Source organism: Lampetra fluviatilis, chromosome 65 (genome assembly GCF_964198595.1).
Source record: "Lampetra fluviatilis chromosome 65, kcLamFluv1.1, whole genome shotgun sequence".
Taxonomy (NCBI): Eukaryota; Metazoa; Chordata; class Hyperoartia; order Petromyzontiformes; family Petromyzontidae; genus Lampetra; species Lampetra fluviatilis.
Window position 1 is genome coordinate 873,235 of NC_136339.1, and position 27,945 is coordinate 901,179.

Sequence of the window (27,945 nt, forward strand, 5' to 3'; positions counted from 1 at the left end):
CTCCCTTTGTTAATGCTACCCCCCCTCCCTTTGGTGCTGCTGATCCTGCATAATGCATGGGCATAATATGACTTTGAAACCCCCCCCCCGCCCACCTCCTACGCATTTCCCATGAATATGCTAAATTCCTCTTGATATGCACATTCTTTTGTTAAGGCTCTCTTCTTCTTCCACCTCCAACTCAGCTTATATATAAGCTCCTAGCTTGGCAGTGTCTCATTCTTCACCTGAAGACGGCTGCTTGCGTTGTAGCCGAAACGTCGTGAGAATTGTTTTATTATGTTTTATTTTTATTATTTTATTACTTCCCTTCTACGTGACTTTACCGAAAGAACCAAGAAGATGACCTTTACTAATTGGCTGTGTCGGGTGGTGGTTGCGGGTTCTGATATTTAACTCGCCATCATCTAACGCTGATGTCTCTGCAGGGCCTAGCTAGGGCTGTGTTACCGCCTGTGTTTGTGAACAACAGAACCCCCACACGTTGGCCATAACCAGGCTTGGTGCCAGTCGGGTTCCTTCTGCCTGCCACCCGAGCCACGTTGGCAAGAGAGTGGCGAACAGGTCCGGGACTCGCCCATAGGGGCAGCAGTCCGTAGCGCAAATGCCGGGTGGGCCGGTCCATTCTGATGGCCGGTGTGGGGGGCGGCCTGTGTGGAGATATTGCAAATGTTATTGGAGTATAAAAACAAATATTTTATCTTTTAATACAAATATTTTATTACCTTTAACGTGTGCGCTGCATTGCTTATTTACGCTCTCAGTTAACATTCAGTCCCCCTCCACATATTCGGCCGCCCCAAAGATTCTTCCTCACCGGCTCTCCATTTGTTTTTTTGGACCCAGTACCAAATGGTGCCACCAATGAGGATTGCACGGTAAAATATCGCTCACAGGTCGTCACACCGCAACATCTAGCGACTTAGTCGTACTACGGAGTTTGTCATCGCACGAAAACCATTTTGAAAACAAATAATTGCCCACAGCCCGAATTTGGGCCGGTGGGTTTACAAATGCCCGGACCGATTTTTTGTCCCAAGGCCGTCAGTGGTCGCGAACAAGAGCAGACGAAGTCGGACGCGTCCCGAGCGTCGTGTGGAATCCAATTTTTTTTTATACCAGTAGGGGTTCCCTCTTCAATCAATCAATCGATCGGTCTTCATTTTACGTGCCAATATCGCCCTCAGTAAAGCAGGCATCGGCGCACATTACAGTGGAACGGGAACGGTGCCAGGGGGCACGGAGCAAGAGGGATGAATAAAGAGACCTGTCACGGCCTCAGGCTAACGCCGACTGAGCACAGTCAATTGCACTTGCGTGCAAAACAAAGTGCAAACCGTGCGAAACGAACAGCACGAGAAAGTTAAGTAGTAAAAAATAAAATAAAGTAAAGAGAGTTAATTTTTTTTATTTTAAATCTTTGATTTTATGGGAAGGCGAGTCTCCTATTCCACCTTATTCCGAACCTTCGAATAGATTCTAACATATCACACATTTCAGAAGATCGGGTACGATTATGGTGTGCGTGGGTTGGGATAGGATGAGGGGCTAGCGTGGGTCAGGTTAGGGTTAGGGTGAGTGTGGGTACGGTGATTGTGGGTGGGTTAGGGTGAGTGTGGGTATGGGTAGGGTAAGTGTGGGTTAGGGTGAGTGTGGGTACTGGTAGGGTGAGTTTGGGTGGGTTCGGGCGAGTGTGAGTGGGGAGCGGTACTGTTGCGGTGAGCACGCTGCGCTATGAACCCGACGACCCGAGTTTGATTCCCGCTCACGGCCAATACCAGTGACGATTATCTGAACCGGTCCTGGGCCTCCCCTAGGTCACCTCAGCTTCAGATGAGAACCTAGTTCGGGGTGTAAATATCGCCCCTAGGAAGACAAAGGCGGTCGGGCGTGGTGCTGGCCATCATCAGGTGGGAAAACACGCTTTCCCACCTGATTATGGACGCTAGTGTTGCGCCCGAAACGTGATTTATTTTATTTTCTACCTACGTGACTTTACCGAAAGAACCAAAGAGTATGGATTCCTGCAGTCACGAAAGCTTCAAATCAAGAATGTTAAAGCCTATACAGGGGATATTTAGATTTGAAGCTTTCGTGACTGCAGGAATCTATACTCTTTGGTTATTTCGGTAAAGTCACGTAGGCATCATTTTATTTTATACCTACGTGGCTTTACCGAAAGAACCAAAGAGTAGGGGATATTTGTCTTGGTGTAGGTGGGCTAAGGTCGAGTGATAGGGATGGGACATTGAAAGTAAAATATCGAAATGTTTTTATTAAAAGCACCAAAATACACTGAAATATCGGAATGAAATCATCAATGTTTTAATTAACTGTATTGCTGGAAAGAGCAACGAAAATATTCAAAGGTAATGTTAATTGTCAAAAAAATAATGATTTGAGTAATCATAAATTTCAAGAAGAAGAAGAAAAATAATCAAATTACGAAAAAGCGGCAGAAGGCAGTTTGTTGTTGCTGGGTCAACACTCCGCACAAACGTGCACCACTATCAATATCTAAGCAAATATTGAGGAACTCGCCTTTTTTCCCGTCCAAGGACGGGTGTATTGCAGTAAATATGAAACTTGTGTAATGCGGGCGTAAACGACCTTCCGGATGTGACGTCATGGGGGGAGGAGTTACGTCACGTGGGGGAGAGGGTTCAGGTCTATAAGGGGAGAAACCGGAAGAGGAGGAGGAGTGATTGGAGACTGGGAAAGAGTGAGGCCACGCAGGGCGGAGAGTGAGTGAGTGGCGAGATCGCCACATACACAGAGAACGAGGTTCGGCACCGTCGGCCAACGGTGATCGACCCCGGGGCAGCAGGAGCAGCGAGGGGGCTGCAGGGAGCAGCGGGGCTGCAAGGGGAGTTCGGCAGCGGGAGTCTGCACAAAGAGTTCAGCAGCGGGTCTGCAAGGAGAGGGAGGAGGCTACGAGAGCGACAGAAGCCTGGGGCTGCAAGCAGAGGGTCTCTATGGGAGTGCCGTGAGGGAAAAGCATAAGAACCCAAATAAAGGACACGGAGTCAGAGAGAAGCGTCCGAGTTCTTTATTACACTTGCAAGCGAAAAGCAGAGCGCGACGTGATATTCATTGCATTAATGCGTGTGGAATTTGTAAGGCCATTTTAAGGTAATAATCCCTTGTTCATCATGACGTCTGTTTTACTTTGATGTCTCAATAGCGTGACAGAGATCGCGTGATGTGAGGATTCTGCCTCTGTAGTGAGGGTTGTAAGTTGACGCCGAAGAGGGAGGAGGAGGCGCCTCGGCCCCCCATGTGGAGTGACATCAGCCGCTAATTATTATGAATGGGGGGGGGTGTCCATTTGGAGGATGTCACCTTATAATGATTATTAATGAGTGGGGAGGGTGCTCCATGTGGAGTGATGTCACCAGCTCATGATTATTAATGAGGGGGTCCATGTGCAGGACGTAACTTATTCATGATCATTAATGAGGCGGGCTGGTCGATGTGGAGTGACGTCACTTGTGCATGATTATTAGTGAGGGGGCGGGGAGTACTCCATATTGAGTGACGTCACCCGCTCATGATTATTAATGAGGGGTGGGAGGGTGTCCATTTGGAGGACATCACCTTCTCATGAATATTAATGATGGGGGCTGGTCGATGTGGAGTGACGTCACGAGCGTTAAGGACAGATATTCGTGGGTGATTATAGTCGGTATACTTCGACAGGAAAAATAGAAATGTACTCATACTACTGCTGCTGCAGAGTCAACACTCAACCAACAGCAAACTTACGTCTAATTTACAGAATATTATAACTTTCAACCGATCTGCAGTACACATATCTGTGTGTATACGTGCAACTGTCTACGACGTTTGGATAGGGACCAGTAGGGACCAGTTGATTTGTGTTTTTTGATCAGACAGATTCAAATGTAGGTGGTTGATGGATGGCTGCAGGATAATTCGTAAAAAATCCCACTTTCTTTCAGCCGGAAAAAACACAAACCTCGATAAATAATAATCGGTTTTACTCGCAATAAAACAGGAGGTATTAAGATGTTCAAACACCAAATAAGATGTCATTTGCAAGGCATCAAGCCTGTATGTTTTGCCACAAGTATGTGCCGTTAATGTAGACTCGATGCCTTTCAAAGGGCATATATCCGGTGTTTGAACATATTGACACAACTCCAGTTTTATTGCCAGAAAGGGTAAACCCGATTCTTATTTTCCAAGAAGGAAGAGTGTTCCAGACGGCCGCAAAAGTTGAGAGTGGGATTCTAGAGGAACCGACAGCCGAATAGAGACAAGTGAAGTCGCAGGCGTTTGTAAGCGCCACCCCATTGGATATGCAAATGACGGGGTCATATTTGGCCACTGGGACTACATAAATGCGAGGTGCGCTCATGCAGATGGGGACGTGTACACAACGCGATGGAAGGGTGCGGTGACCCTGGGAGCGGCCGAGGGCTCAGAGAATGAGACGGGCTGAGAAAATGCCCTCTAAAATTAGGGGCAAGATAAACCGCGGGAAAGAGAAAGCTCGGGGAGAAGTTAATGCAACGAATGGAGATCGCTGCCTCTAGCGACGGCGGCAGCGTGCGCCACGGTGAGATTCTACGCTGAGACGCAACCGCTGCGAGTCGACGGCGGCGTCAGCAGGTAATACCAGACGGGGCACGTGGAGTTGCACGGGTGGGTAGGTGTTTATTGGTAGCTTGTCACTGAAGGAGTTATCAGTTTGCGCATAAAGACCATTTTTAGTATCGCTATGGGTTAGTGAGCCTATAACATTATGTAATCTTTATTTTAACAGTTGCTCAGCTGTAAATGTGTAGTGACTGTGATTGTCACTGTATGGTGCCGGGCTTACGAAGCCACGGCGGATAATGTGTTGGCTTATGGGGCGTAGTACCAGCCCTAGCGGGGCTTGGGTGAGCGCTGGTCAGCGCGGAGGCACCGCGAGCAGTGTGCGGTGCAGGCTCCCGGTGAGGGAGCGAGAGGGAGCGTCAGCCAGCCAGGGTTACGTTGGGGCATTATACGCTGGTTGACCTGCTGACACGTGACCGGATGATATTGGAGGGGGTCCACCGGTGGACGGGGGCCACTGGGCGGTCACGTGGTCTAAAAGAGGTCTCGAGAGCCTTCGAGAAAGAGCTTGAGAGATCTGGATAGTGGGCAGGGTGAAGGGCGGAGCCAGCCCCTGCCCTGGGGGATATAACGGGGCCCCGTGAGGGGCTCGGAGTTCTTTGTGTGCTGATGTGAAGAAGATCCACGTCGGGGAGAAGAAGCCTCTAGCCACGCGGTCCGGGACCCAGCTTGTGGTACGGGCCGGGATAGCGAACCGTGTCTAGTTCTGCCATAGCGTGGTTAGATTGGCATTCGATACCCGAGTGTAGGTTGTGTTATGTTGTGTTAAAGTTGCTAAATAAATAGTGTTGCTCCCAAGACAACGTCTGCGACTTAGTTGGACTCACTACGAATGTATTAATAATAAAGGTTGTTGGGTTAGATCACGTAAGTATAAATGTGTCACTGGTAATTATCCAATTTGAGTACGACGTTTCGCTGATAATTATCCAGCGAAATGTCTTACTAAAATTGTAAATGTTGTGGATTTACTCTCCAACGCACTGGTAGGCTGAAGTAGTAACTAATTGGCGTGTTGTTTACGTGACAAACCTTACTGGCTGTGTCGGGTGGTGGAGGGTTACGATACATTCATACTGACGCGATCTAACCCAAAAACCTTTATTATGAATAATACTGTTCGCAAAAGCCGATGTGTTAAACTGTAAATGCATTACTAAACAAAAGCAAGAATAGTCTGAAGAATGTTATTTATTACTCTTAGTTGTAATGTTTTTACTGGGATTGTGTTGTAAAGTTCTAGATATAAAACTAAGTTTTACTTAATGTGCCTCCTTGATTTATCGTTGAATAAGGATCACAGAAGATTGTGCGCGCTTTGGATTTTTTAATATATATATTCACCACTAAAGGTGGGATATACAATGTCCCCCCCCCCCTCTTGCTGTCTCTCCGTGTGCGCACGCGCCTGTGCGTGGCGTTGGCGGTGCTGTAAATAGAGCGATACAATCGGACACCCGATGAAATTACCGATCAGAGATTTGCCCCCGATATTTGTAAGTAGGTATGGCATTGGCCGAAGGGTGTGTTTTTGCCCATATAATTGTATCTATTCAGCTTGAGTCGATTCGACACTCAGCTCAAGTTGATCGGACAGCCGTCTTGAAAATGTTCAATTCATTGGCAATCGATTCAATGATCGAGTCGTCAAGTGACACATCCCCCCCCCTCCCCGTTTATTTGATTGGCTTATATCAGCAAGCATCAGTGATTCAGTTGCAGTTTCCGCTTTTATTGTTACCACAGCATCGCGCATGCCCCTCCCTGCACCCGCCACGCCCCGCCCCCCGGGAGGTGCAAGGGCTCACGAGGAGAGCTGCGAGTTGTTGACGATGTACTGCAGCGGGTAGAGGCAGGTGTAGCGGTAGAGCAGGTCGGGCAGGTAGCTGATGACGGAGGGCGGGTCGGGTGTGTCGATGTAGCCCGACACGTTGCCGCTCTGCACGGCCACTAGGTTGCTCTCCCCGTTGGAGCCGGACACCGACACGATCTGCCCGCAACGGTGGGGGGAGGGGAGTGATGGGGGGGGGCATAGCAGACAGTCGTTCTTTGCTCGGTCCCTTGTGGGAGAGGTGTCCGATGGAGATTGGATTATGTTGGGAGTGGAGGTAGATTATGGGAGGGGTGTGGGGTGGAGTGGAGGTGGATTATGGGAGGGGTGTGGGGTGGAGGTGGATTATAGGAGAGGTTGGGATGGAGGTGGATTATTGGAGGGGTGTCATCAAAGCGAACCAAATTATCTGTTACATTTAGTTTAATGTCTTTGCTTCATCTCTGGTGCTGTGAGTTTGTGAGGTCATGACACATTTTTTTACTATTTTGTACAAAAAGCTTTCGTGACTGCAGGAATTCATATTCTTTGGGTCTTTCGGTAAAGTCACGTAGATACGTTCAAAGAAAACAAAACACTCTTATTTGGTGTTTAAACATCTAAATACCTCCTGTTTTATTGCAGAATGGGTAAAACCGATTCTTATTTTTCAAGGTTTGTGTTTTTCCGGCTGAAAGATAGTGGGATATATATACGAAATATCCTGCAGCCATCCGTCAATCACCTTCATTTGAATCTGTCTGATAAAAAAAATCAACTGGTCCCTATCCAAACGTCGTAGACAATTGCACGTATACACACAGATATTTGTACTGCAGATCGGTTGACAGTTATAATAATCTTATATATATAAAAGTCTCCGCGTGCTCGCACTTGTGGGGGATTTGGCTCTCGGACGGTGGCCTTCACGTAGAAAAAAGATTTGCCGGGCGGCACATCCTAAGCCCCGCGGTGGGAATAGGCTATTCCGTTTTCTCATCCGTAAACGTTAAAGTAGTTTAATTAACAAATTTCTGCCGTTTCTATTATTATTTACTTATTGCGCGCCATCGACCGTACCAATTGACGCCAATTGCGTGGGGGGGGGCGGACCCTACCAAGTGCTGCAGCTCATGGGGGACATTTCCTTTAACGCGTTTTACAGGCAATACATACACACATGACGCTGCGAATGCACAGTGTCATGTCCTCTTGCCCCCCCCCCCCCCCCAACACGATGCGTCCAGTTTATACTACAGACTCCGTAGATTATAATATTTTACTGCTTATGTAATGTAGTAACTCGGCGGGAGACGACTTCACGGGTAGCACACTCTTTTATTTCACCAACTATAGTTACACGGGTGACTAACACCAGCTATAGTTACTCGGGTGACCAACACCCACTTAGTTACACGGGTGGCTAACACCAGCCTAACCCACACGGTTCTCCTGGCTACACCAACACGGGCTCTTACGCCCCGTAGCCTCTCGGAACACCCCCAGCCGGGGTGTCCGTCTCGACTCTGGGTCCCACAGTCCCGACCCACATGGGCGTCGGACCACGGGTCCCACAGTCTCGCCTCCGAGCCTGACAAGGACAGCGGGACTAGGGGTCTCAGGGCACTACTTCTTCAACTCCGTCTTCAATCTTCAACTGGTTAACAACTACCACGAGTGCTCCCGCGCGTCCTCTTTTATGCCCATCCTGCGGACGTCGCTGAGAGCACCCATCCCTTTTGACCAATCACTGCGCGCTGCCCACGATCCCCTTTTCTCACCTCGTGTCAGCGCGCACAATCCCCTACGCCGCGCCGCCCCGTACTCACTCCCTCCCGGCGCGCGCGTCCACACCACGCCCACATGCGTGCCCAACCCCGCACCCCGCACCGCCCCGTAATCCTTCACTGTCGGCGCACGTCAACACCACCACTACATCACTCCCTACCACATAGCTCGCAGCCGACCCGGCTGCTATAAAAATTTATTACTCCCCCCCCCCCCCATGTGTGCCCCGTAACACAACAAGAATCGCAACAACACAACAAGAACAATATGTACAATCCGGCGAGTGACAACAATAAATGTGTATGCAAGAAAAAAAAAAATTTCCGACTCGTGCAGCGTCCCATTCTTTCCGAGCGCCCCTTGAACGGGACATTACCCCGGCAGAGGGGGAACGTGGCGGCGAGCTCGGGTTTGAATTTTTTTTTTTTTTTTTCATGAAAAGTGTTGTGTCCTAGCACGAGTCTACCCTTCCCGGTCCGTCGTACGGCACCCGACGCGGTTGACCATCCGGTGGTGCCGGCAGTCCAGGAAGGCACGGGCCAGGCATCGGAGATCCGCGCGTGCCGCGGGGTTCCGGTTCCCGACGGTCAACAGCCGTCAGGTCCGAGACACCTGGGGGTGGGTCAGGCGGAGACACGTGAGGATCAACCTGCGACACATCCCTCCCCGAGTCGACGGCCACATCACACGCTCGGTCGCCACGGCACAAAGTGGGGTCACGCGGTGCCGCGAAGGGTTTCAGTCGGGAGGGGTGCACGTACCAACCGCGTTTTTCCCATTTAATCTGTATACTCTGGGGTCGTGCAACACGCACAATTTCCACCAATCCCCTCCATGGCCTCAACAATTTAGGGGACGTAGCCAACGGTGTATGTGGACAATGCAGCCAGGCCTTATCGCCTGGTTTCCAATCGTGCGTATGCACCCTTCGTTCATGCAACCTTTCGTTCGCGATCTGCCGAGACCGCGAATTCAATCTCGCAGCCTCTCGCGCTTCAGCCAGTTTGGCGATATTAAATTTGATGTGGTCTGCCAATTTAGACTTTTCGCGTGGCTGGGAAATCCCCAGTTGGACGTCCATCGCCGGATCGGCCTCTCGCCCATACATGAGAAAAAATGGGGAAAACCCCGTCGCCGCATGAGGGGCCATTCGATAGGCCGCAAGTACCCCAGGTACCTGTAAGTCCCAATCAACCTGATCGTTGCAGACCTGTTGGCACAGCATAGAAGTAATGGTCCTGTTCAGACGTTCAACCATTCCGTCAGTCTGCGGGTGGTACGGGGAGGTACGCACTTTCTTTGTACCCAACAGGTCGCACACCTCGCGCAACAAAACACTCAAAAAATGTTTCCCTTGGTCCGTCAGCAAGCGTTCGGGGCGCCCTTGTCCAGAACATAGCCCTGGACAAAGGCGTCCGCCACTGCCGCAGCCGACTGGTTGGCGAGTGGCCATGCCATGGGCCAACGGGTGAAGTACTCTACGCCAACCAGCAGGTACTTATTACCCCTAGGTGTAGCGGGAAAAGGCCCCAAGATGTCGAGCGCAACCAGTTCGTTTGTGCATGAAACCTGAATGGATTGCAGTGGTGGATTAGCCGCTATCGGTGGTGGTTTTCTTTGGGCGCACCCTACACATCCCTTAAGGATGTTCGCCACGTCGTTGCCCATCCCCGGCCAATAATAGTCTCGCTGGATTAGGGCAAGCGTTTTGTGAAAACCCAGATGCATGAGTCGTTCATGAGCAGCCAGAACGACCCTCCCCCGCATAGCAAATGGCACAACGAGCGCGTGACGCCGAGACATGTTGTCCCACTTCATCAAGAGGCCCTGTCTGCACACCCAGGAACCGACCCGCGTTTCCCCCCCTCCGGGAGCGTCAACCTTCCGACGTAGCGTGAGTAGGGAGCTGTCGGCCATTTGGAGACGGCCCCACTCGATGAGAGGCAACGCTAGTAACGAGTCCGTCCCCGTAGGAGCGTCGACCCCCGTAGTGTCAGTGGCTGCGAGCAAAACTTCCGCGGGGTCGGCGACAGGGGGTTTACACCGCGCCGATCCCAGCAGACATGCGCATTCCGTGCGCGGCGGCAATCGCGACAAGGCATCCGCATTCGAGTGGCGCAATCCCTTACGGTAAATCGTCATGAATTGGTAGTCTTGAAGGACCTCCAACCATCGGGACAATTGGCCGGAGGGTTGCGCCACCCGCATAGCGTATTGGAGAGCCGCATGGTCCGTACAAACCACAAAAGGACGGCCGTAAAGATACGGCCTGAACTGCTGTATAAAAAAAACAATCGCCAGCAATTCACGACGCGTTACGCAGTAGCGTTGTTCCGCAGGTGACAGAACTCTGCTACCGTAGGCGACCACCCGTTCGACCCCCCCGACCACCTGTGAGAGCACTCCACCGATACCCGTGTTACTGGCATCCGTGTCGAGCAGAAACGGTTGCGTGAAATCGGGGTAACACAAGGGGGGAGCCCGCACCAAGGCGTCACGAAGGGAGCAGAACGCAGCCTCCTCTTCCGGCCCCCAGTGAAACCTCACACCCTTAGCCGTCAGAGCGTGCAGGGGCCTGGCTATGGTGGCAAATTGTTTGACAAAACGACGGTAGTAGGAGGCGAATCCTATGAAGCTGCGGACTTCAGTGACCGAGGTCGGCGTTGGCCATGAGCTGACGCAGTGCGTCTTAGCAGGGTCTGTCGAGATCCCTGAACGGCTAACGATATGGCCCAAGTACCTGACCGATTCCCGAAGCAGGTAACATTTTGCCGGTTTAAATTTAAGTTTAGCGGAACGCATCCTGAGGAACACCGCTCTCAGTCGCTGGAGGTGCTCCTCAAAAGTCCGGCTGAAAACGATGATATCATCGAGGTAAATCAAACAGGTGTCCCATTGGAGTCCTGACAAAACCAATTCCATGAGCCTCTGGAACGTGGCGGGAGCGGAATGTAAGCCCATGGGCAATCGGTTGAATTCAAATAGGCCTCCCGGTGTCCGGAAAGCGGTTTTTGGTTTCGATTCGTCATCGAGGGGCAATTGCCAAAATCCCGAAAGCAGATCAAGCGTCGAAAAAAACTGTGCTCCCGCCAAGGCATCCAGCGACTCATCCATCCTAGGGAGCAGATACACGTCGGCCATTGAGATTTTGTTTAGGCGGCGGAAATCGACACAGAACCGCAAGGACCCGTCCTGTTTTTTAACAAGGACGATGGGAGCACCCCACGGACTGGAAGAGGGCGAAATGATGTCGGCCGCCAACATGTCATTAACCGCCGACTGCACATGCTCCTTCTCGGCTGGGCTGAGCCGGAAGGGATTCTGTCGAATAGGGGCCGCGTCCCCCGTCGCTATGTGGTGGCGCAACAGGTCTGTGCAGCCAATATCATACTTGTGTCTGCTAAACACGTCAGCGAATTCGAGAAGCAAGCCCCTCAACGCACCCAACTGCACACTAGACAAGTTACTAGATCCAGCACACAATGAGTCCAACCACTCTGTCCCCTCCTCAATCTGAGGATGCGTATCGACCCTCGAATCCGCGTGAGCAACGAGCTGTTCCTCGACGGGTAGCGGCGCCGCGTGAGCCAGCACTGTTCCCTGTGTAATTACGGCTGGCCGCGACCCCGTATTCAGGACCATAACGAACGGCTCACTGTCCGCCCGCACCATGGTCTGAGCCACCGCTAAGCCGAGGCCCCCAACAGCTCTGTTAGATGGCCCCAACAGAACTCCCTGTCCCACCGCATCCACCCCGAGGGGTTTCCTCAATCGAAGGGGTACCAACATTTGTGATCCCGGGGGTACCCGTACAGTCTGAGTTGCCAGCGCCTGTACCGTCGCACAAACCGTGCGTATTTTAGTAGGACTCGTCAAAAATGCAACCCGCCGTCCCGATGGAAGCTCAATGCAGGCCTGATCTATGACAATTTTGATGGGCATTTTAGCCAGAAAGTCCGTACCTAGTAAACAAGGAACTGCCAGCGATGATGATACAAAAATAGGACCCGCCAATTTGATATCGCCAATAGAAATAGTCGCCCGAATCTGGCCGATGATCCCCAAGGATCCCCCGTTTGCCGCGTAAAATGGTACGTCCACCGGCAAAAGGGGTCGACATTGGACGGGAAGGATGTTATAAATAAGGTCCGAAATGATAGTGGCTGACGCACCCGTGTCGACAAGCACCCGGACCTCAACCCCGTCAATAAACCCCGTTACCACGGACGACCCGGCCGACGCAGCCACCATCCTGTGGGCCAATTCGGACCATTCGACTGCTTTCGGGCCGTGTACGAACCCCCCTCGCCGAACCGAATCCCCGGTACCCATACGCGGTCCCCCCACCACGAAGCGGCGACCCGAGTGTGCCGTATGTGTGGACCGAGCGTGTGAGGTGCCGCGACTTGCCGAGTTTAGCTGGGACGACTTTCGGCCCTGGTCGTCGTCCGGACGTGGTCCCGTGGCGCGCTGACGCGGAGCCCGGCACCCGGACGCGACGTGACCCCGAAGGCCGCAGTTGTAGCAGACGACGAGGGACGTCGTAGGTTTCGGTTGCTCCAGCTTGCGGGATGAACGTGTGGGCGAACGACCTTCCGTTCTCCACTCCCCCGGACTTGATACGGCGAAGGCCTCCTCCCGAGCCGCAGCAGGCTGAGGCTCGGCGACCGTGGCGGCAGGTGCCGCGATCCCCGCCGATGCGCAGATGACCGTCCGCTTCCGCTTGAGGACCTCGTATGCGTGAATACTCGTGGCAATCCCCAGGGAGCAGATGTCCATTTCGTCCGCCGTATTGATAGGGACTCCCAGGTCGTGAGCCAACGACAGCAGCTGCTCTGTCACGGCGTCCTTCCCCTCCATGTCCATGCGGGGAAAAGCTGCGTCCGCCAGGGCGAGCAGCGCCGTGCGATAGGCGAGCGTTGTTTCTCAAACCACCTTGCGCCGTTCGTAGAAATGGTGGCGACAGGTCGAGGGCGGGCCGAACACCTTGGCCATTAGATGTAGCGCGGCCTGGAGCGTTGAGCGAGACGACCTTGGGGCAGATGTGAAGGCTGCAAGCGCGTCGTCGTCGAGCGTCGCTGGCAGCGCGCGTAGGGCAGTGGTGTCGGACCACCCCGACATTTCTTGATGTGCGAGGAACCTTCGTTGGAAGGCTCCCCAGTCGCCCCCGTCCACCTTGAACGCCGTCAGCGCGGGCAATCGTTGCTGGAAGACCCGGTCGTCGGCCTCCGAGGAATGATTTTCCCGCGCGCCGCTGTGGTTATAGAAAATGTCGGCTCCGTCTGCAGGCGCATGATGGAGGGCTCTGGCGTGCGCCGATGACGCGGGCTGCGCTGAGAGGAGATCTCCGCCCACGTGGTGTCCGCGCTTCCCGCCAACCGAAAGCGGACCCTCAAAAACGGCGCCAACTTCAAAACTTTTGGCATGAAGCGCCTTCTGGCAGGATCCCTCCAGCCACGCTCCCTCCTCCAACCCCGCAGCCGTCCCTCCGCCCGCTGAAACGGTGATGTCCGCCAAAATTGCAGCGGCGGCGAGCAGCAACTCCGCCAGGCGGGAGTGTGCGTCCTGTAGGCTGGTGTCGGAGGCAAGCGGAGCGTCGGCCATCGCCGCGAAGTGCTGCATCGGCGGCAACTCCTCGTCCTCTCTTTCCGAGGTTTGTGTCTCCGGTACGTCGTCGTCTTCCCGATCTCGCTCGTGGGTACGGGTAGTCTTCCTAGTATCCATTCTTTTCTTTGAAGACAGGTTTACTTCTGACGCCAGTTGTAATGTAGTAACTCGGCGGGAGACGACTTCACGGGTAGCACACTCTTTTATTTCACCAACTATAGTTACACGGGTGACTAACACCAGCTATAGTTACTCGGGTGACCAACACCCACTTAGTTACACGGGTGGCTAACACCAGCCTAACCCACACGGTTCTCCTGGCTACACCAACACGGGCTCTTACGCCCCGTAGCCTCTCGGAACACCCCCAGCCGGGGTGTCCGTCTCGACTCTGGGTCCCACAGTCCCGACCCACATGGGCGTCGGACCACGGGTCCCACAGTCTCGCCTCCGAGCCACACAGGGCCCCGGTCCTGACAAGGACAGCGGGACTAGGGGTCTCAGGGCACTACTTCTTCAACTCTGTCTTCAATCTTCAACTGGTTAACAACTACCACGAGTGCTCCCGCGCGTCCTCTTTTATGCCCATCCTGCGGACGTCGCTGAGAGCACCCATCCCTTTTGACCAATCACTGCGCGCTGCCCACGATCCCCTTTTCTCACCTCGTGTCAGCGCGCACAATCCCCTATGCCGCGCCGCCCCGTACTCACTCCCTCCCGGCGCGCGCGTCCACACCACGCCCACATGCGTGCCCAACCCCGCACCCCGCGCCGCCCCGTAATCCATCACTGTCGGCGCACGTCAACACCACCACTACACTTACATAGCATTATTCTTGCACGGGTGGGGGATGCTGGGGGATGTAGGGGTAGCGGTCCAGCCCCTAGCCTAGCAACGTGCCAACTCCGCCGCCTTGCCAATGTAGGCCAGGACGGGGGCTAGGCATGGCACAAGGCCTCAATACGGATATGATACGTACAAATTTGCTTGCTTCTTACGCTAACAACTCAAGTCCATTGTTTACTATTGTTAAACACATTAGTTCACAAACATTACAATAATCATGTTTGTGTGCAGATAATTAATCACGTTCATTGCGTATTATTATTAAACAAATACGTTTCCAGATATTGTGTGCAGATAACTCAGGGTCATTGTTTACCATTATGAAACAATTTGACATGTTACAATAATTATATTTGTGTACACAAAACTCTTTGGATTTTTAGGTTGCTCAATTTTCCCTTTTTTTGCTGCGCTTTTATGATGCTGCCACGCTCTACTGCCAGTCTGTGATTTCTGATTATTTCTTCAATACATTTCTATTGTTTCCATCACTCACGTCACGCTATTTAGTCATACGTAGTACTGCCATACTCATAGCTGTGCCATCATCGGGGATTGCTGTGCCCGTCGATGTGTGTGTCTTTGAGTCCATATGTGTGTGCGTGTAGAGCCATGTGTGTCTTTAACTCCATGTGTGTGTCTGCCTTTTTCGAACGGACAACGCCCCATGTGTCTGTGTACGTCAAAGTGTTTGTGTGTGTGTTAGTCCACATGTGTGTGTAAGTCTATACATGTGTGTGTCACTCGATGTGTGTGTGTGTAAGTCAATGCGTCTGTGTCTGAGTCCATATGTGCGTGTTAATCCATGTCTGTGTATCTAAAGTAGATGTATGTGTGTCACAGTCCATATGTGTATGTGTGTAGGGCTATGTGTGTGTCAGTCCGGCAAAACAACCTCCTACCTCCTCGCGGTGCCGGACGGGCAACACTGTCGTGGGCAGTGCTGTGGGGGGAGGGCCAATGCCCATTGGCCTCTCCCCTCATGGCGTCTGTGACCACCACAGTGGCTAAACGGGGGCTCTGGACGGGTGCGAGGGGCTGGTAACCCCTCCACCTTCAATTAACCACCACTAAACTACGAATTAAACATAAACCTGTAACTAATAAGCTTGTGCCGGAGGCCCCGGGGGGTCAGGCTTTTATGACGTCTCCTGGCCAAACCCCATTTGGCGGAGCCAGGAGATTGAATTTTCACCCTCGGGGCTCCTCCAGAAACAACGAAAAACCATTGCGGATGGCCACGTGGAATGTTCGAACGCTCACTGCGGAGGAAAGGCTGCCACTCCTCTGTCGGGAGCTGAACCGGTACCGCCTGGATCTCTGTGGCATTCAGGAGGTCCGGTGGACCGGTTCTGGATCCTGCCACCATGAGGGGTGGACAGTCCTCTACTCGGGGCAGGAGACTGCCAAACAACAGGGTGTGGCTCTTCTTCTGAACAAAAGAATGAAGGGGGCGTGGGAGCGTGGCGGTGAGGTGTGGGAAGCTGTAAGCCCCAGGATACTTTGGGCTCGCCTTCCCATCAATCAGAGGCGAGGAGTGGTGGTCGTGGTTACTTATGCCCCCACCGAAGACGAACATCCGTGGAGGGATGCAGGCAAAGCCGATGAGTCAGACGCTTTCTATGACCTCCTGTCACAGGTGCTGGCTAAAGTGGCCACTCGGGACAGAGTCATCTTGTTGGGTGACTTCAATGCCCGAGTTGGTCATGATGCTGGCACCTGGTCTGGAGTGATTGGAAGGCATGGGCCAGATCAGCTCAATAATAACGGTAGGAGGCTGCTAGATTTTTGTGCAGCCCATGGGCTTGTAATTACCAACACGCTCTTCCGGCATCGGCGCATCCACACAACATCATGGATGCATGCCGGGTCCAAGCAAGAACATCTGCTGGACTACATAGTGACGGACCAGCGGATGCGAGCCCATGTCCTTGACACCAGGACCTACCGTGGAGCTGATCTGCCCGCTGACCATCGACTTGTCATCTGTAAGATGCGCCTGCCATTCTTCCACTCCGGTGGTGGGTGTACACCCAGGATCCCATTCCAACCAAAAGTGGCCTGGTCTCAGTTAGCTGATGAATGTTGCAAGCGAGAATTTCATCATCGCTTGCAGCTGGGGTTGGCATCGTCCCCCACTCCACCTGATGTCGAGGGTAAATGGGCGAGGTTTAAGACTGTGACTCATGCAGCTGCAATGGCTGCTTTGAGTACGCGGTCCAGACCTCCCCAGAAACCCTGGCTGACAGAGGAGGTGTTCAAGTTAATTGAGAAAAAGCGACAGGCCCACTCTCATCGCCTACAGCATCCCACGTCAGAGAATGAGGAGGTTTACCGCAGCCTTCGCTCGGAGGTTCGGAGAGCCGTAAGGCGCTGTAAGGATGGGTGGTGGTCGCGGGTTGTTGAGGAGATGGAGTCTGCCTCAGTGGCCCGCGATCACAAATCACTATTTAACTCCATCAAAAAAGTAACCTGCAGCGCCACACCTATTACCATCATTAGAGGAAAAAACGGTGATCCAATCTCTGACCCCCAGGAACAGGTTTGCAGATTTGCTGAGCATTTCTGTGAGGTCCTGGGGGAGGGAAAATCTCTCAGCCAGGAAAACATCGTGGCACAAAGTGGGGATAACCCTGCTGAGGCTGCGGTGCCTCAAATATTGGAAGAGGTCACCCCCTGTGAGTGGCTGGCTGAGGTGCCAGCTGTTGAGGAAGTACTGAGGGCGATCTGGAGTCTGAGACCAGGGAAGGCACCGGGCAGAGATGATCTCCCAAGCGAAATGTTGAGGGAGGGTGGCGTTTGTGCACAGACTGCCCTATATGACATCATAACAACAGTCTGGACCACTGGACGGGTTCCGCAGGACTGGAAGGATGCCCTGGTGGTCCCCCTCTTTAAGAAGGGGGACCGTACCGACTGTAACAACTACAGGGGCATCTTACTCCTCAGTGTGCCAGGTAAGGTCCTGGCAAGGATTATTCAACATCGCCTTGCTAGGCACGCTGAGGAGAGGCTTGCGGAGCCCCAATGCGGTTTCAGGAAAGGGCGGTCCTGCACAGATGCCATATTTTCTGTCCGTCTGCTACAGCAGAGGTGTAGGGAATTCCAAAAAGACCTACATCTCTGCTTTATTGACCTGGTCAAGGCCTATGATACCATCAGTAGGACTGGGCTCTGGGTTGTTCTTCGTGCTTTCGGAGTCCCTGACCCTCTGCTCACGATCATTAAGGACCTTCATGATGGTGAGCGGGCCCGGGTAAAACTACGTGGCCGGGAGTCGGAGCCTTTCCCTGTACACCTTGGGGTGCGACAGGGATGTCCTCTGGCTCCCACATTATTTAACATCTATTTCGACTGCGTAGTTTGTGAAGCCTTCAATAGCTGTACCGGGGGAATTTCCATTTGGTACAGATATAATGGGAGGCTGATCAACGCCCGGGTGCGATCAAGGGATGGCTCCCTATTGGTCAACCACGTTATGTATGCCGATGATTTGGTAATAGCTGCTCATTCAGAAGAGGAGTTGGAGACGCTGCTGCTGAGACTGGAGCGTGCCACTAAGAGGTGGGGCCTTACCATCAGCCCCTCCAAAACTAAGCACCTGCCTGGGTATTTTGTACCATTGGACACTCCACCCCCACAACTCCCAATTGGTGATGGGGCAGTTGTGGAGAGAGTGGAGAGTTTCCCATACCTGGGCAGTGTGCTTATGACCGGCTCCAGTTTATCAGCAGAGGTCTCACTCAGAATCAGTCGAGCGGCAATATCTTTTCATCAGTTGCGTAACGCTGTGTGGAAGCTACCTGGTCTGTCGCTACGCACGAAGCTTCAGGTCTTCTCAGCCACGGTCATTCCCTCCCTTCTTTACGCTTGCGAAACGTGGACCCCCCTAGTGGAGCATCTTCGCCGGTTGGAAACATTTAGGCTGGCCTGCCTACGATCCATCCTGAGTTTAACCAGGCTGGATTGTGTGAGGAGCTCACAAGTCCTTGAAAGATCTGGGCAAATTCCCATCGGTGAGCTCCTCCGGCAGGCAAGGCTGCGTTGGCTGGGTCATGTAGCCCGCATGCCCAGCCATCGCATGCCTAAACAGCTTTTGTTCGGCCGGATCGAGGGGGCTAAACGGGCGCGGCACGTGCTAGAGAAGAGATGGAGTGATGTGGTACAGGAGGACGTGGAGCTGAGTGGACTTGCCGATGACTGGTACCAGCGGTGTCAAGATCGGCCTCAGTGGAGGAGGCTCGTGAAGGACGCTACTGGGCAGTTGGAGGCAGTCGCCCTCCAACAACAACGGAGGGCGGAGGAGCGACGCTCACAACAACGAGCGGAGCGCCGGGTGGCTAAAGCACAGCAAGTTGGTACAGTAGGGGGCACAGGTGGTGCATCAGCCAGTCATCTCGGTCATCTCGGTCAGTTGACCCGTGGCACCTGGTGGGTCTGCCCCGTGACCTCCTGCCAGCGGGCGTTCGACACTTCACGTGGCCTCAAGGTGCACATGGCCTGGCACAAGCGTCGTGGTGACGTCACCGCCACTTAGTGGCGAATGGCGGTTGTTGTTGTTGTGTGTGTCAGTCTATGTATGTGTGTGCAAGTCCATGTATCTGTGTCTTAGTCTATATGTGTGTAAGTACATATGTGTGTTGACGTCAATGTGTGTGTGAGTCGGTGTGTGTGTGAGTCGCTGTATGTGTGTACGTCCATATATGTGTGTGTAACTCCATGTGTGTATATCTCAAGTCAATGTCTATGTGTGATAGTCCGTATGTGTGTGTACGGCAATGTGTGTGTCACTCTATGTATGTATGTGTAAGTCCCTGTATGTGTGTACGTCGATATGTGTAACTCCATGTGTGTGTATCTCAAGTGCATGTCTATGTGTGTGTGTGTGTCTATATGTGTGTGTGTGTCTGTAAGTCGATGTGTTTGTGTGTGTGAGTCGATATGTGTGTGTGTGTCTCAGTCCATGTGCGTGTGTGTTAGTCGCTGTGTGTGCATGCCTCCATGTTAGTCAGTGTAACTCCATTTCTTTGCGTGTCTGTAGCTCCATGTGTGCATCTTAGTCCATGCGTGTGCTTTATTGACCTACTCAAGGCCTATGATACCATCAGTAGGCCTGGCCTCTGGGTTGCTCTTTGTGCTTTCCAAGTCAATGACCCACTGATCACCATCCTTAAGGATCTTCATGATGGTGAGCGGCCCTCTACACCTTGGGGTGTGACAGGGATGTCCTCTGGCTCCACATTAATTAACATATCTTTTGACCACGTAGTTCGTGAAGCCTTCAATGGCTGTACCCGAGGAATTACCATATGGTACAGATACAATGGGAGACTGATCGATACCCGGGTGCGGTCAAAGGATGCCTCCCTATTGCTCAACCATGTTATGTATGCCGATGCTCTGGTGATTGCTGCTCACTGCTGCTGAACCTGGAGCTTGCCACTAAGAGGTGGGGCATTACCATCAGCCCCACCAAAACTAAGCACCTGCCTGGGTATTTTGTACCATCGAACAATCCACCCCCATAACTCACAATTGGTGATGCGGCAGCTGTGGAGAGATTGCCGAGATTCCCATACCTGGCCACTGTGCACATGACCGGCTCCGGTTTAACAGCAGAGGTCTCACTCCAAATCAGTCGAGCGCCATTATCTTTTCATCGGCTGCATTACGCTGTGTGGAAGCTACCTGGTCTCTCACTCTGCATGAAGCTCCAGGTCTTCTCGGCCATGGTAATTCCCTGCCTTCTCTACGCATGCGAAACGTGCACCCCCCTAATGGAACATCTTCGCCGGTTAGAAACATTTAGGCTGGCCTGCTAACGATCCATCCTGGGTTTAACCATATATGTGTGTGTGTGTGCGTCTAAGTCAGGGGTCGGCAACCTACGGCTCCGGAGCCGCATGCGGCTCTTTGCGGGCTGCTTCTTGATGATATGTACGTATGTACAGTATGTACTCGGATGCATTGCGGCTCTTGAAATACTGAATTTTGTACCGAATTGGAAAGAAATGGCTCTTCTTGTTATTTTGGTTGCCGACCCCTGGTCTAAGTCGATGTGTTTCTACGTGTGTGGGTCAATGTCTGTGTGTAAGTTCATGTGTGTGTGTCTGCCTTTTTCGCCCGAGCAACGCCGGGTACTTACCGCTAGTATTCTATAAAGTAGACGTAAGTTTGCTGTTGGTTGAGTGTTGACTCTGCAGCAGCAGTAGCCTGAGTACTTTTCTATTTTTCCTGTCGAAGTATACCGACTATAATCACCCAGGATTGTCTGTCCTTTCACGCTCGTGACGTCACTCCACATCGACCAGCCCCCCTCATTAATATTCATGAGAAGGTGATGTCCTCCAAATGGACACCCCCCCCACCCCTCATTAATAATCATGAGCGGGTGACGTCACTCAATATGGAGTACTCCCCCCTCACTAATAATCATGTGCAAGTGACGTCACTCCACATCGAACAGCCCCCCTCGTTCATGATCATGAACAAGTTACGACATCCACATGGACCCCCCCTCATTAATAATCATGAGCCGGTGACGTCACTCCACATCGAACAGCCCCCCTCGTTCATGATCATGAACAAGTTACGTCATCCACATGGACCCCCCCCCCTCATTAATAATCATGAGCCGGTGACACTTGCAACGTCTTTGTATTGGTCGCCTTTTGGCGTTCTCTGGCCTAACACTGGTGGCGAGACAAGGCCATGGAGAAGGCTGCTGTCTCTGGTGTAGGCCAATAAGTTTCAAAGACAATTTACACATTAGTGGCCGTCCATAAATGACGTCACGCGATTTTGGACGATTTTTTACCCCCCCCCCCCCTTCGTCACACGGCGTCACAAAAAGTCAGACCCCCCTTCAAATATGACGTCACAAAGCTCTGCCCCCCCCCCCCTAAAACCATATTTCCATTTAAAAAATAAAACATGCTTCAAATCGCTTTAAACTATTGTCATTGTAGTGCGTATTTAATGTGGCGCTGCACTGATGTTGTAGGAGAAAACATTTATTTAAAAGTCTATTTAATTAAGTAGAACGTTTTGTCTATATTTATTTAAAGTTGCGCATTTTGATGTGACGTCACATTTCTCAACCCCCCCCCCCTAGTCACATATCGTCACAAATGTCTGACCCCCACCCCCCCCATAGGTCCGTGACGTCATTTATGGACAGCCCCTTACATATTGGGACGACAAACTACTTCTAATAAGCGACAAACGGTGCTACCGAGGAGGGAGGAGGAGGAGGAAGAGGAGGGGGAAGAGTTGGAGGAGGAGGAAGGGGAGGAGGAGGAAGAGGAGTGAGTAAGGAGAATGGAGGAGTTGGAGGAGGAGAAAGAGGAGGAGGAGGAAGGGAGTGAGGAAGGAGAATTGAGGAGTTGGAGGAGGAACAAGGAAGAGGAGTTGGAGGAGAGGGAAGGATGAGGTAGGAGAAGGCTCGAGGAAAAGGAGGAGGAGTTCGAGGAAGAGGAGCAGCGTGCGTGATGATGACGATGAGCAGCAGCGTGCTCGCCGTGGGGCTCTCACGGTGAGGGTGCTGCCGCACGACTCGAGCGCGCTGAGCGGGATGTGGAAGAGGAGCGACGCCGGTGCCGTCTCGTTGCGAAGCCGCCCGCGGCACCTGAGCTCCGAGTGGCGCCCGTTGAGCGCCAGGTCGTGCAGCGTGTAGCCCGCGTACAGCACCGGGCAGAAGTTGATGGTCAGGGAGATGGTCTGCGCACCGCAGGATACCACCATGTCCGTCGCCACTGTCCGTCGCGGGGCGTGGGAGAGGTGGTGGGATGGAAGCGTTAAGGAGTTTTTTAGGTTGGAAACTAATTTCTTTAGCAACTGCTTCTTGTGGTTGTCGTTTTTGTGTTCGTTTGGTGTCCTTCCCCCCGCACCTCCTGATTAGCGCGTTTGGCTACTTATGGTGCGAAATATTTCCAACATACATATGTAATGTAGTAACTCGGCGGGAGACGACTTCACGGGTAACACACTCTTTATTTTATCAAACTTGGTTACAGGTGACTAACACCTACTTTGTATCTCGGGTGACAAACACCCACTTAGCTACTTGGCGACTAACGCCCACTGAGCTACTCGGATGACCAACATCCACTTAGTACTCGGGTGACAACACCCACTTAGCTACTTGGCGACTAACGCCCACTGAGCTACTCGGATGACCAACATCCACTTAGTACTCGGGTGACAAACACCCACTTAGCTACTTGGCGACTAACGCCCACTGAGCTACTCGGATGACCAACATCCTCTTAGCTACTTGGCGACTAACGCCACTGAGCTACTCGGATGACCAACATCCACTTAGTACTCGGGTGACAAACACCCACTTAGCTACTTGGCGACTAACGCCCACTGAGCTACTCGGATGACCAACATCCACTTAGCTACTCGGCGACTAACGCCACTGAGCTACTCGGATGACCAACATCCACTTAGCTACTCGGCGACTAACGCCACTGAGCTACTCGGCTTCACTAGGTCTTCAGCTCCGTCTTCGGGTCTTCAACTGGGTAACTCTCCCCGAGTGCTCTCGCACGTCCCCCTTTATACCCCACCTGCGGACGTCGCTGCGAGCCCCCACTTATTCGACCAATCGCCGGGCGCTGGCTACGATCCTCTTTTCCCACATCTCATCGTGCCTCACCACTCACTCCGCGCCGCCCCGTCATCTGTCACTCCCGGCGCGCGCGTCCACACCACGCCCACAACGCGTGCCCAACCCCGCACCCCGCGCCGCCCCGTGATCCATCACTGTCACAGTCGGCGCACGTCAATACCACCACTACATCACCCCCTACCACATAGCTCGCAGCCGCCCCGGCTGCTATAAAAATATACAAACCCCCCCTGTGTGCCCCGTAACACAACACAACAACAAGAACAACAACTAAGCTAACAACACAACACGACGCGAACACTACCACCCGCAACCCTCAACCAATGCCACCGCGACAATAGAACAATATATACAAACCGGCGAGTGACAATAGCAATGTGTATGCAAAAAAAATAAATGGAAATTTTTTTTTTTCTTTCGACTCGTGCAGTGTCCCCTTTTCTTCCGAGCGTCCCTACAACGGGACATTACCCCGGCAGAGGGGAACACCGGGCGAGCTCGGTGTAGAGCAAAAAAACCGTCTTCATGAAAATTGTTGAGACCTAGCCCGAGTCCGCCTTGCCGGTCCGTCGTACGGCACCAGACGCGGTTGAACGTCCGGTGGTGCCGGCGGTTCAGGAAGACATCGGCCAGGCATCGAGGACTCGTGCGTGCCCCGGGGTTCAGGCTCCCGACGGTCAGCAGCCGTCAAGCCCGAGGCACCTGGGGGTGGGTCAGGTGGAGACACGTGAGGAGCAGCCTGCGACACCTCCCTCCCCGAGTCGACGGTCACATCACACGCCCGGTCGTCACGGCACAGAACGGGGTCACACGGTGCCGCATAGGGCTTCAGTCGGGAGGGGTGCACATACCAAGGGCGTTTCCCCCATTTAATCTGTATACTCTGGGGTCGTGCAACCCGCACAATTTCCACCGGTCCCCTCCAAGGTCTCAACAACTTGGGGGACGTAGCCAACGGTGCATGTGGACAATGCAGCCAGGCCTTATCGCCTGGTTTCCAATCATGCGTATGCACCCTCCGCTCATGCAATTTCTCGTTTGCAATTTGCCGCGACCGCGAATTCAACCTTGCCGCATGCCGGCAAGCAGTCAATTTGGCGATATTAAATTTGATGTGGTCTGCCAATTTAGATTTTGCACGTGGCTGGGAAATCCCCAGTTGGACGTCCATGGCCGGATCGGCCTCCCGCCCATACATAAGAAAAAATGGGGAAAACCCCGTCGCCGCGTGAGGGGCCATTCGATAGGCCGCGAGTACCCCCGGCACCTGTAAGTCCCAATCAACCTGATCGTCGCAGACCTGTTGGCACAACATAGACGTAATCGTCCTGTTCAGACGCTCAACCATCCCGTCAGTCTGCGGGTGGTAGGGGGAAGTACGCACTTTCTTTGTACCCAACAGGTCGCACACCTCGCGCAACAAAACGCTCGAAAAATTCTTCCCTTGATCCGTCAGCAAGCGTTCGGGGGCGCCCTTGTCCAACACATAACCCTGGACAAAGGCGTCCGCCACCGCCGCAGCCGACTGGTTGGCGAGCGGCCATGCCATAGGCCATCGGGTGAAGTATTCCACGCCAACCAGCAGGAACCTATTTCCCCTTGGTGTAACCGGAAAGGGCCCCAAGATGTCCAACGCTACCAATTCGTTTATACGCGAAACCTGAATGGATTGCAGCGGTGGATTAGCTGCCAATGGTGGCGGTTTCCTTTTGGCGCACCCTACGCATCCCTTAAGAATATTCGCCACGTCGTTACCCATCCCCGGCCAATAATAGTCTCGCTGGATTAGGGCGAGCGTTTTGTGAAAACCCAGATGCATGAGCCGTTCATGAGCTGCCAGAACAACCCTACCCCGCATAGCAACAGGCACAACGAGCACGTGACGCCGGGACATGTTGTCCCACCTCATCAAAAGGCCCTGTCTGCACACCCAGGAACCGACCCGCGCCTCCCCTTCTTCGGGAGCGCCAACTTTCCGACGCAGCGTAAGTAGGGAGCTGTCGGACATCTGGAGGCGGCCCCACTCAATGAGGGGCAACGACAACAGCGAATCCCTCCCCGTGGGGGCGTCCTCTCCCGGGGTGTCAGTGGCGGCGAGCGCAACTCCCGGGGTGCCGGCGACCGGGGGTTTGCACCGCGCTGATCCCAACAAACATGTGCAGTCCGTGCACGGCGGCAACCGCGACAAGGCGTCCGCGTTTGAGTGCCGCAACCCCTTGCGGTAAATCGTCGTGAATTGGTAGTCTTGAAGGACCTCCAACCATCGGGACAATTGGCCCGATGGCTGCGCCACGCGCATAGCGTATTGTAGAGCCGCATGGTCCGTCCGGACCGTAAAATGACGGCCGTAAAGATACGGCCTGAATTGCTGTGTAAAAAACACAATGGCTAACAATTCACGACGAGTTACGCAATAGCGTTGTTCCGCGGGGGAAAGAACCCTACTACCGTAGGCGACCACCCGTTCAACCCCTCCGACCAACTGTGAGAGCACCCCCCCGATACCCGTATTGCTGATGATCCCCAGGGATCTCCCATTCGCCGCATAAAATGGCACGTCTACCGGCAGAAGGGGTCTACTTTGGACGGGAAGAATGTTATAAATAAGGTCCGAGATGATGGTGGCCGACGCACCCGTGTCAACAAGCACCCGGACCTCAACCCCGTCAATGAACCCCGTTACCACGGACGACCCGGCCGACGCAGCCACGATCCTGTGGGCCAATTCGGACCACTCGACTGCTTGCGGGCCGCGTACGGACCCCCCTCGCCGAATTGAACCCCCGGCACCCAGCCGCGAACCCCCCACCGCGAAGCGGCGACCCGAATGTGCCGTGTTTGTGGACCGAACGTGTGAGGTGCCGCGACTTGCCGGGTTTTGTTGGGATGACTTGTGGCCCTGGTCGTCGTCCCGACGTGGTCCTGCGGCGCGCTGACGCGGGGCCCGGCACCCGGCTGCGACGTGACCCCGAAGGCCGCAGTTGTAGCAGACGACGGACGTCGTAGGTTTCGGTTGCTCCAGCTTGCGGGGCGAACGTGTGGGCGAACGACCTCCCGTTCTCCACTCCCCCGGACGCGATGCAGCGAAGGCCTGCTCCTGCACCGCAGCTGGCTGAGGTTCGGCGATCGTGGCGGCCAGTGCCGCGTTCCCCGGCCATTTGCAGACGACCCCCGGCTTGCGTTTGAGGACCTCGTATGCGTGAATGCTCGTGGCGATCGCCAGGGAGCAGATCTCCATCTCGTCTGCCACGTTGATGGGGACCCCCAACTCGTGGGCCAACACCAGCAGCTGCTCCGTCACCATGGCGTCCTTCCCCTCCTTATCCATGCGGGGAAAAGCTGCGTCCGCCAAGGCGAGTAGTGCCGTGCGGTAGGCTAGCGTCGTTTCCCCAGCCACCTTCCGCCGATCGTAGAACTGGTGGCGACACGTGGAGGGCGGCCCGAACACCTTCGCCATCAGGTGTAGTGCGGCCTGGAGCGTAGAGCGGGACGACCTTGCAGCAGATGTGAAGGCTGCAAGCGCGTCGTCGTCAAGCATCGCTGGCAACGCACGCAGGGCAGTGGTGTCGGACCACCCCGACATCTCCTGATGAGCGAGGAACCTTCGTTGGAAGGCTCCCCAGTCGCCCCCATCCGCCTTGAACGCCGACAGCGCGGGCAATCTTTGCTGGAGGACCCGATCGTCGTCGACGTCGGAGAGATTTTCCCGCGCTCCGCTGGAGTTGTGTAAAATGTCGGCTCGGTTGTCAGGCGCAAAATGGAGGGCTCCGGCGCGCTCTGATGACGTGGGCTGCGCTGCGCGGAGGTGTCCGGCCACGTGGCGTCCGTGTTTCCCGCCAATCAATGGCGGCCCCTCAAAAACGGCGGGAACTTCCAGACTTTTGGCGCGAAGCGCCTTTTGGCGGGATCCCGCCAGCCTCGCTCCTTCCTCCAACCCCGCAGCCGTTTTCCCGCCCGCTGGAACGGAGATCTCGGCCAAGATTGCAGCGGCGGCGAGCAGCAACTCCGCCAACCGGGAGTGCGCGTCCTGGAGGCTGGTGTCGGAGGCAAGCGGAGCGTCGGCCATCACCGCGAAGTGCTGCATCGGCGGCAACTCCTCGTCCTCTACTCCCGAGGTCGGTGTCCCCGGTACGCCGTCGTCATCCCGACCTCGCTCGTGGGTACGGGTAGTCTTCCTTGTGTCCATACTTCTTGAAGACAGGTTTACTTCTGACGCCAGTTGTAATGTAGTAACTCGGCGGGAGACGACTTCACGGGTAACACACTCTTTATTTTATCAAACTTGGTTACAGGTGACTAACACCTACTTTGTATCTCGGGTGACAAACACCCACTTAGCTACTTGGCGACTAACGCCCACTGAGCTACTCGGATGACCAACATCCACTTAGTACTCGGGTGACAACACCCACTTAGCTACTTGGCGACTAACGCCCACTGAGCTACTCGGATGACCAACATCCACTTAGTACTCGGGTGACAAACACCCACTTAGCTACTTGGCGACTAACGCCCACTGAGCTACTCGGATGACCAACATCCTCTTAGCTACTTGGCGACTAACGCCACTGAGCTACTCGGATGACCAACATCCACTTAGTACTCGGGTGACAAACACCCACTTAGCTACTTGGC

At 53.7% G+C, this 27,945-nt stretch overlaps 1 protein-coding gene across 1 annotated transcript in view; it reads right to left on the reverse strand.

Annotated features, from left to right (window-relative positions):
- Positions 1–27,945, reverse strand: part of ZPLD1 (zona pellucida like domain containing 1) — a 121,683-nt gene that overhangs the window by 47,380 nt on the left and 46,358 nt on the right. The window contains exons 5-6 of the mRNA XM_078882413.1: positions 22,209–22,429; positions 6,432–6,613 (exon numbers count right to left, since the gene is read on the reverse strand). Of these exons, the coding sequence (XP_078738539.1) occupies positions 6,432–6,613; positions 22,209–22,429 (403 nt within the window). The remainder of the gene's footprint in view (positions 1–6,431; positions 6,614–22,208; positions 22,430–27,945) is intronic.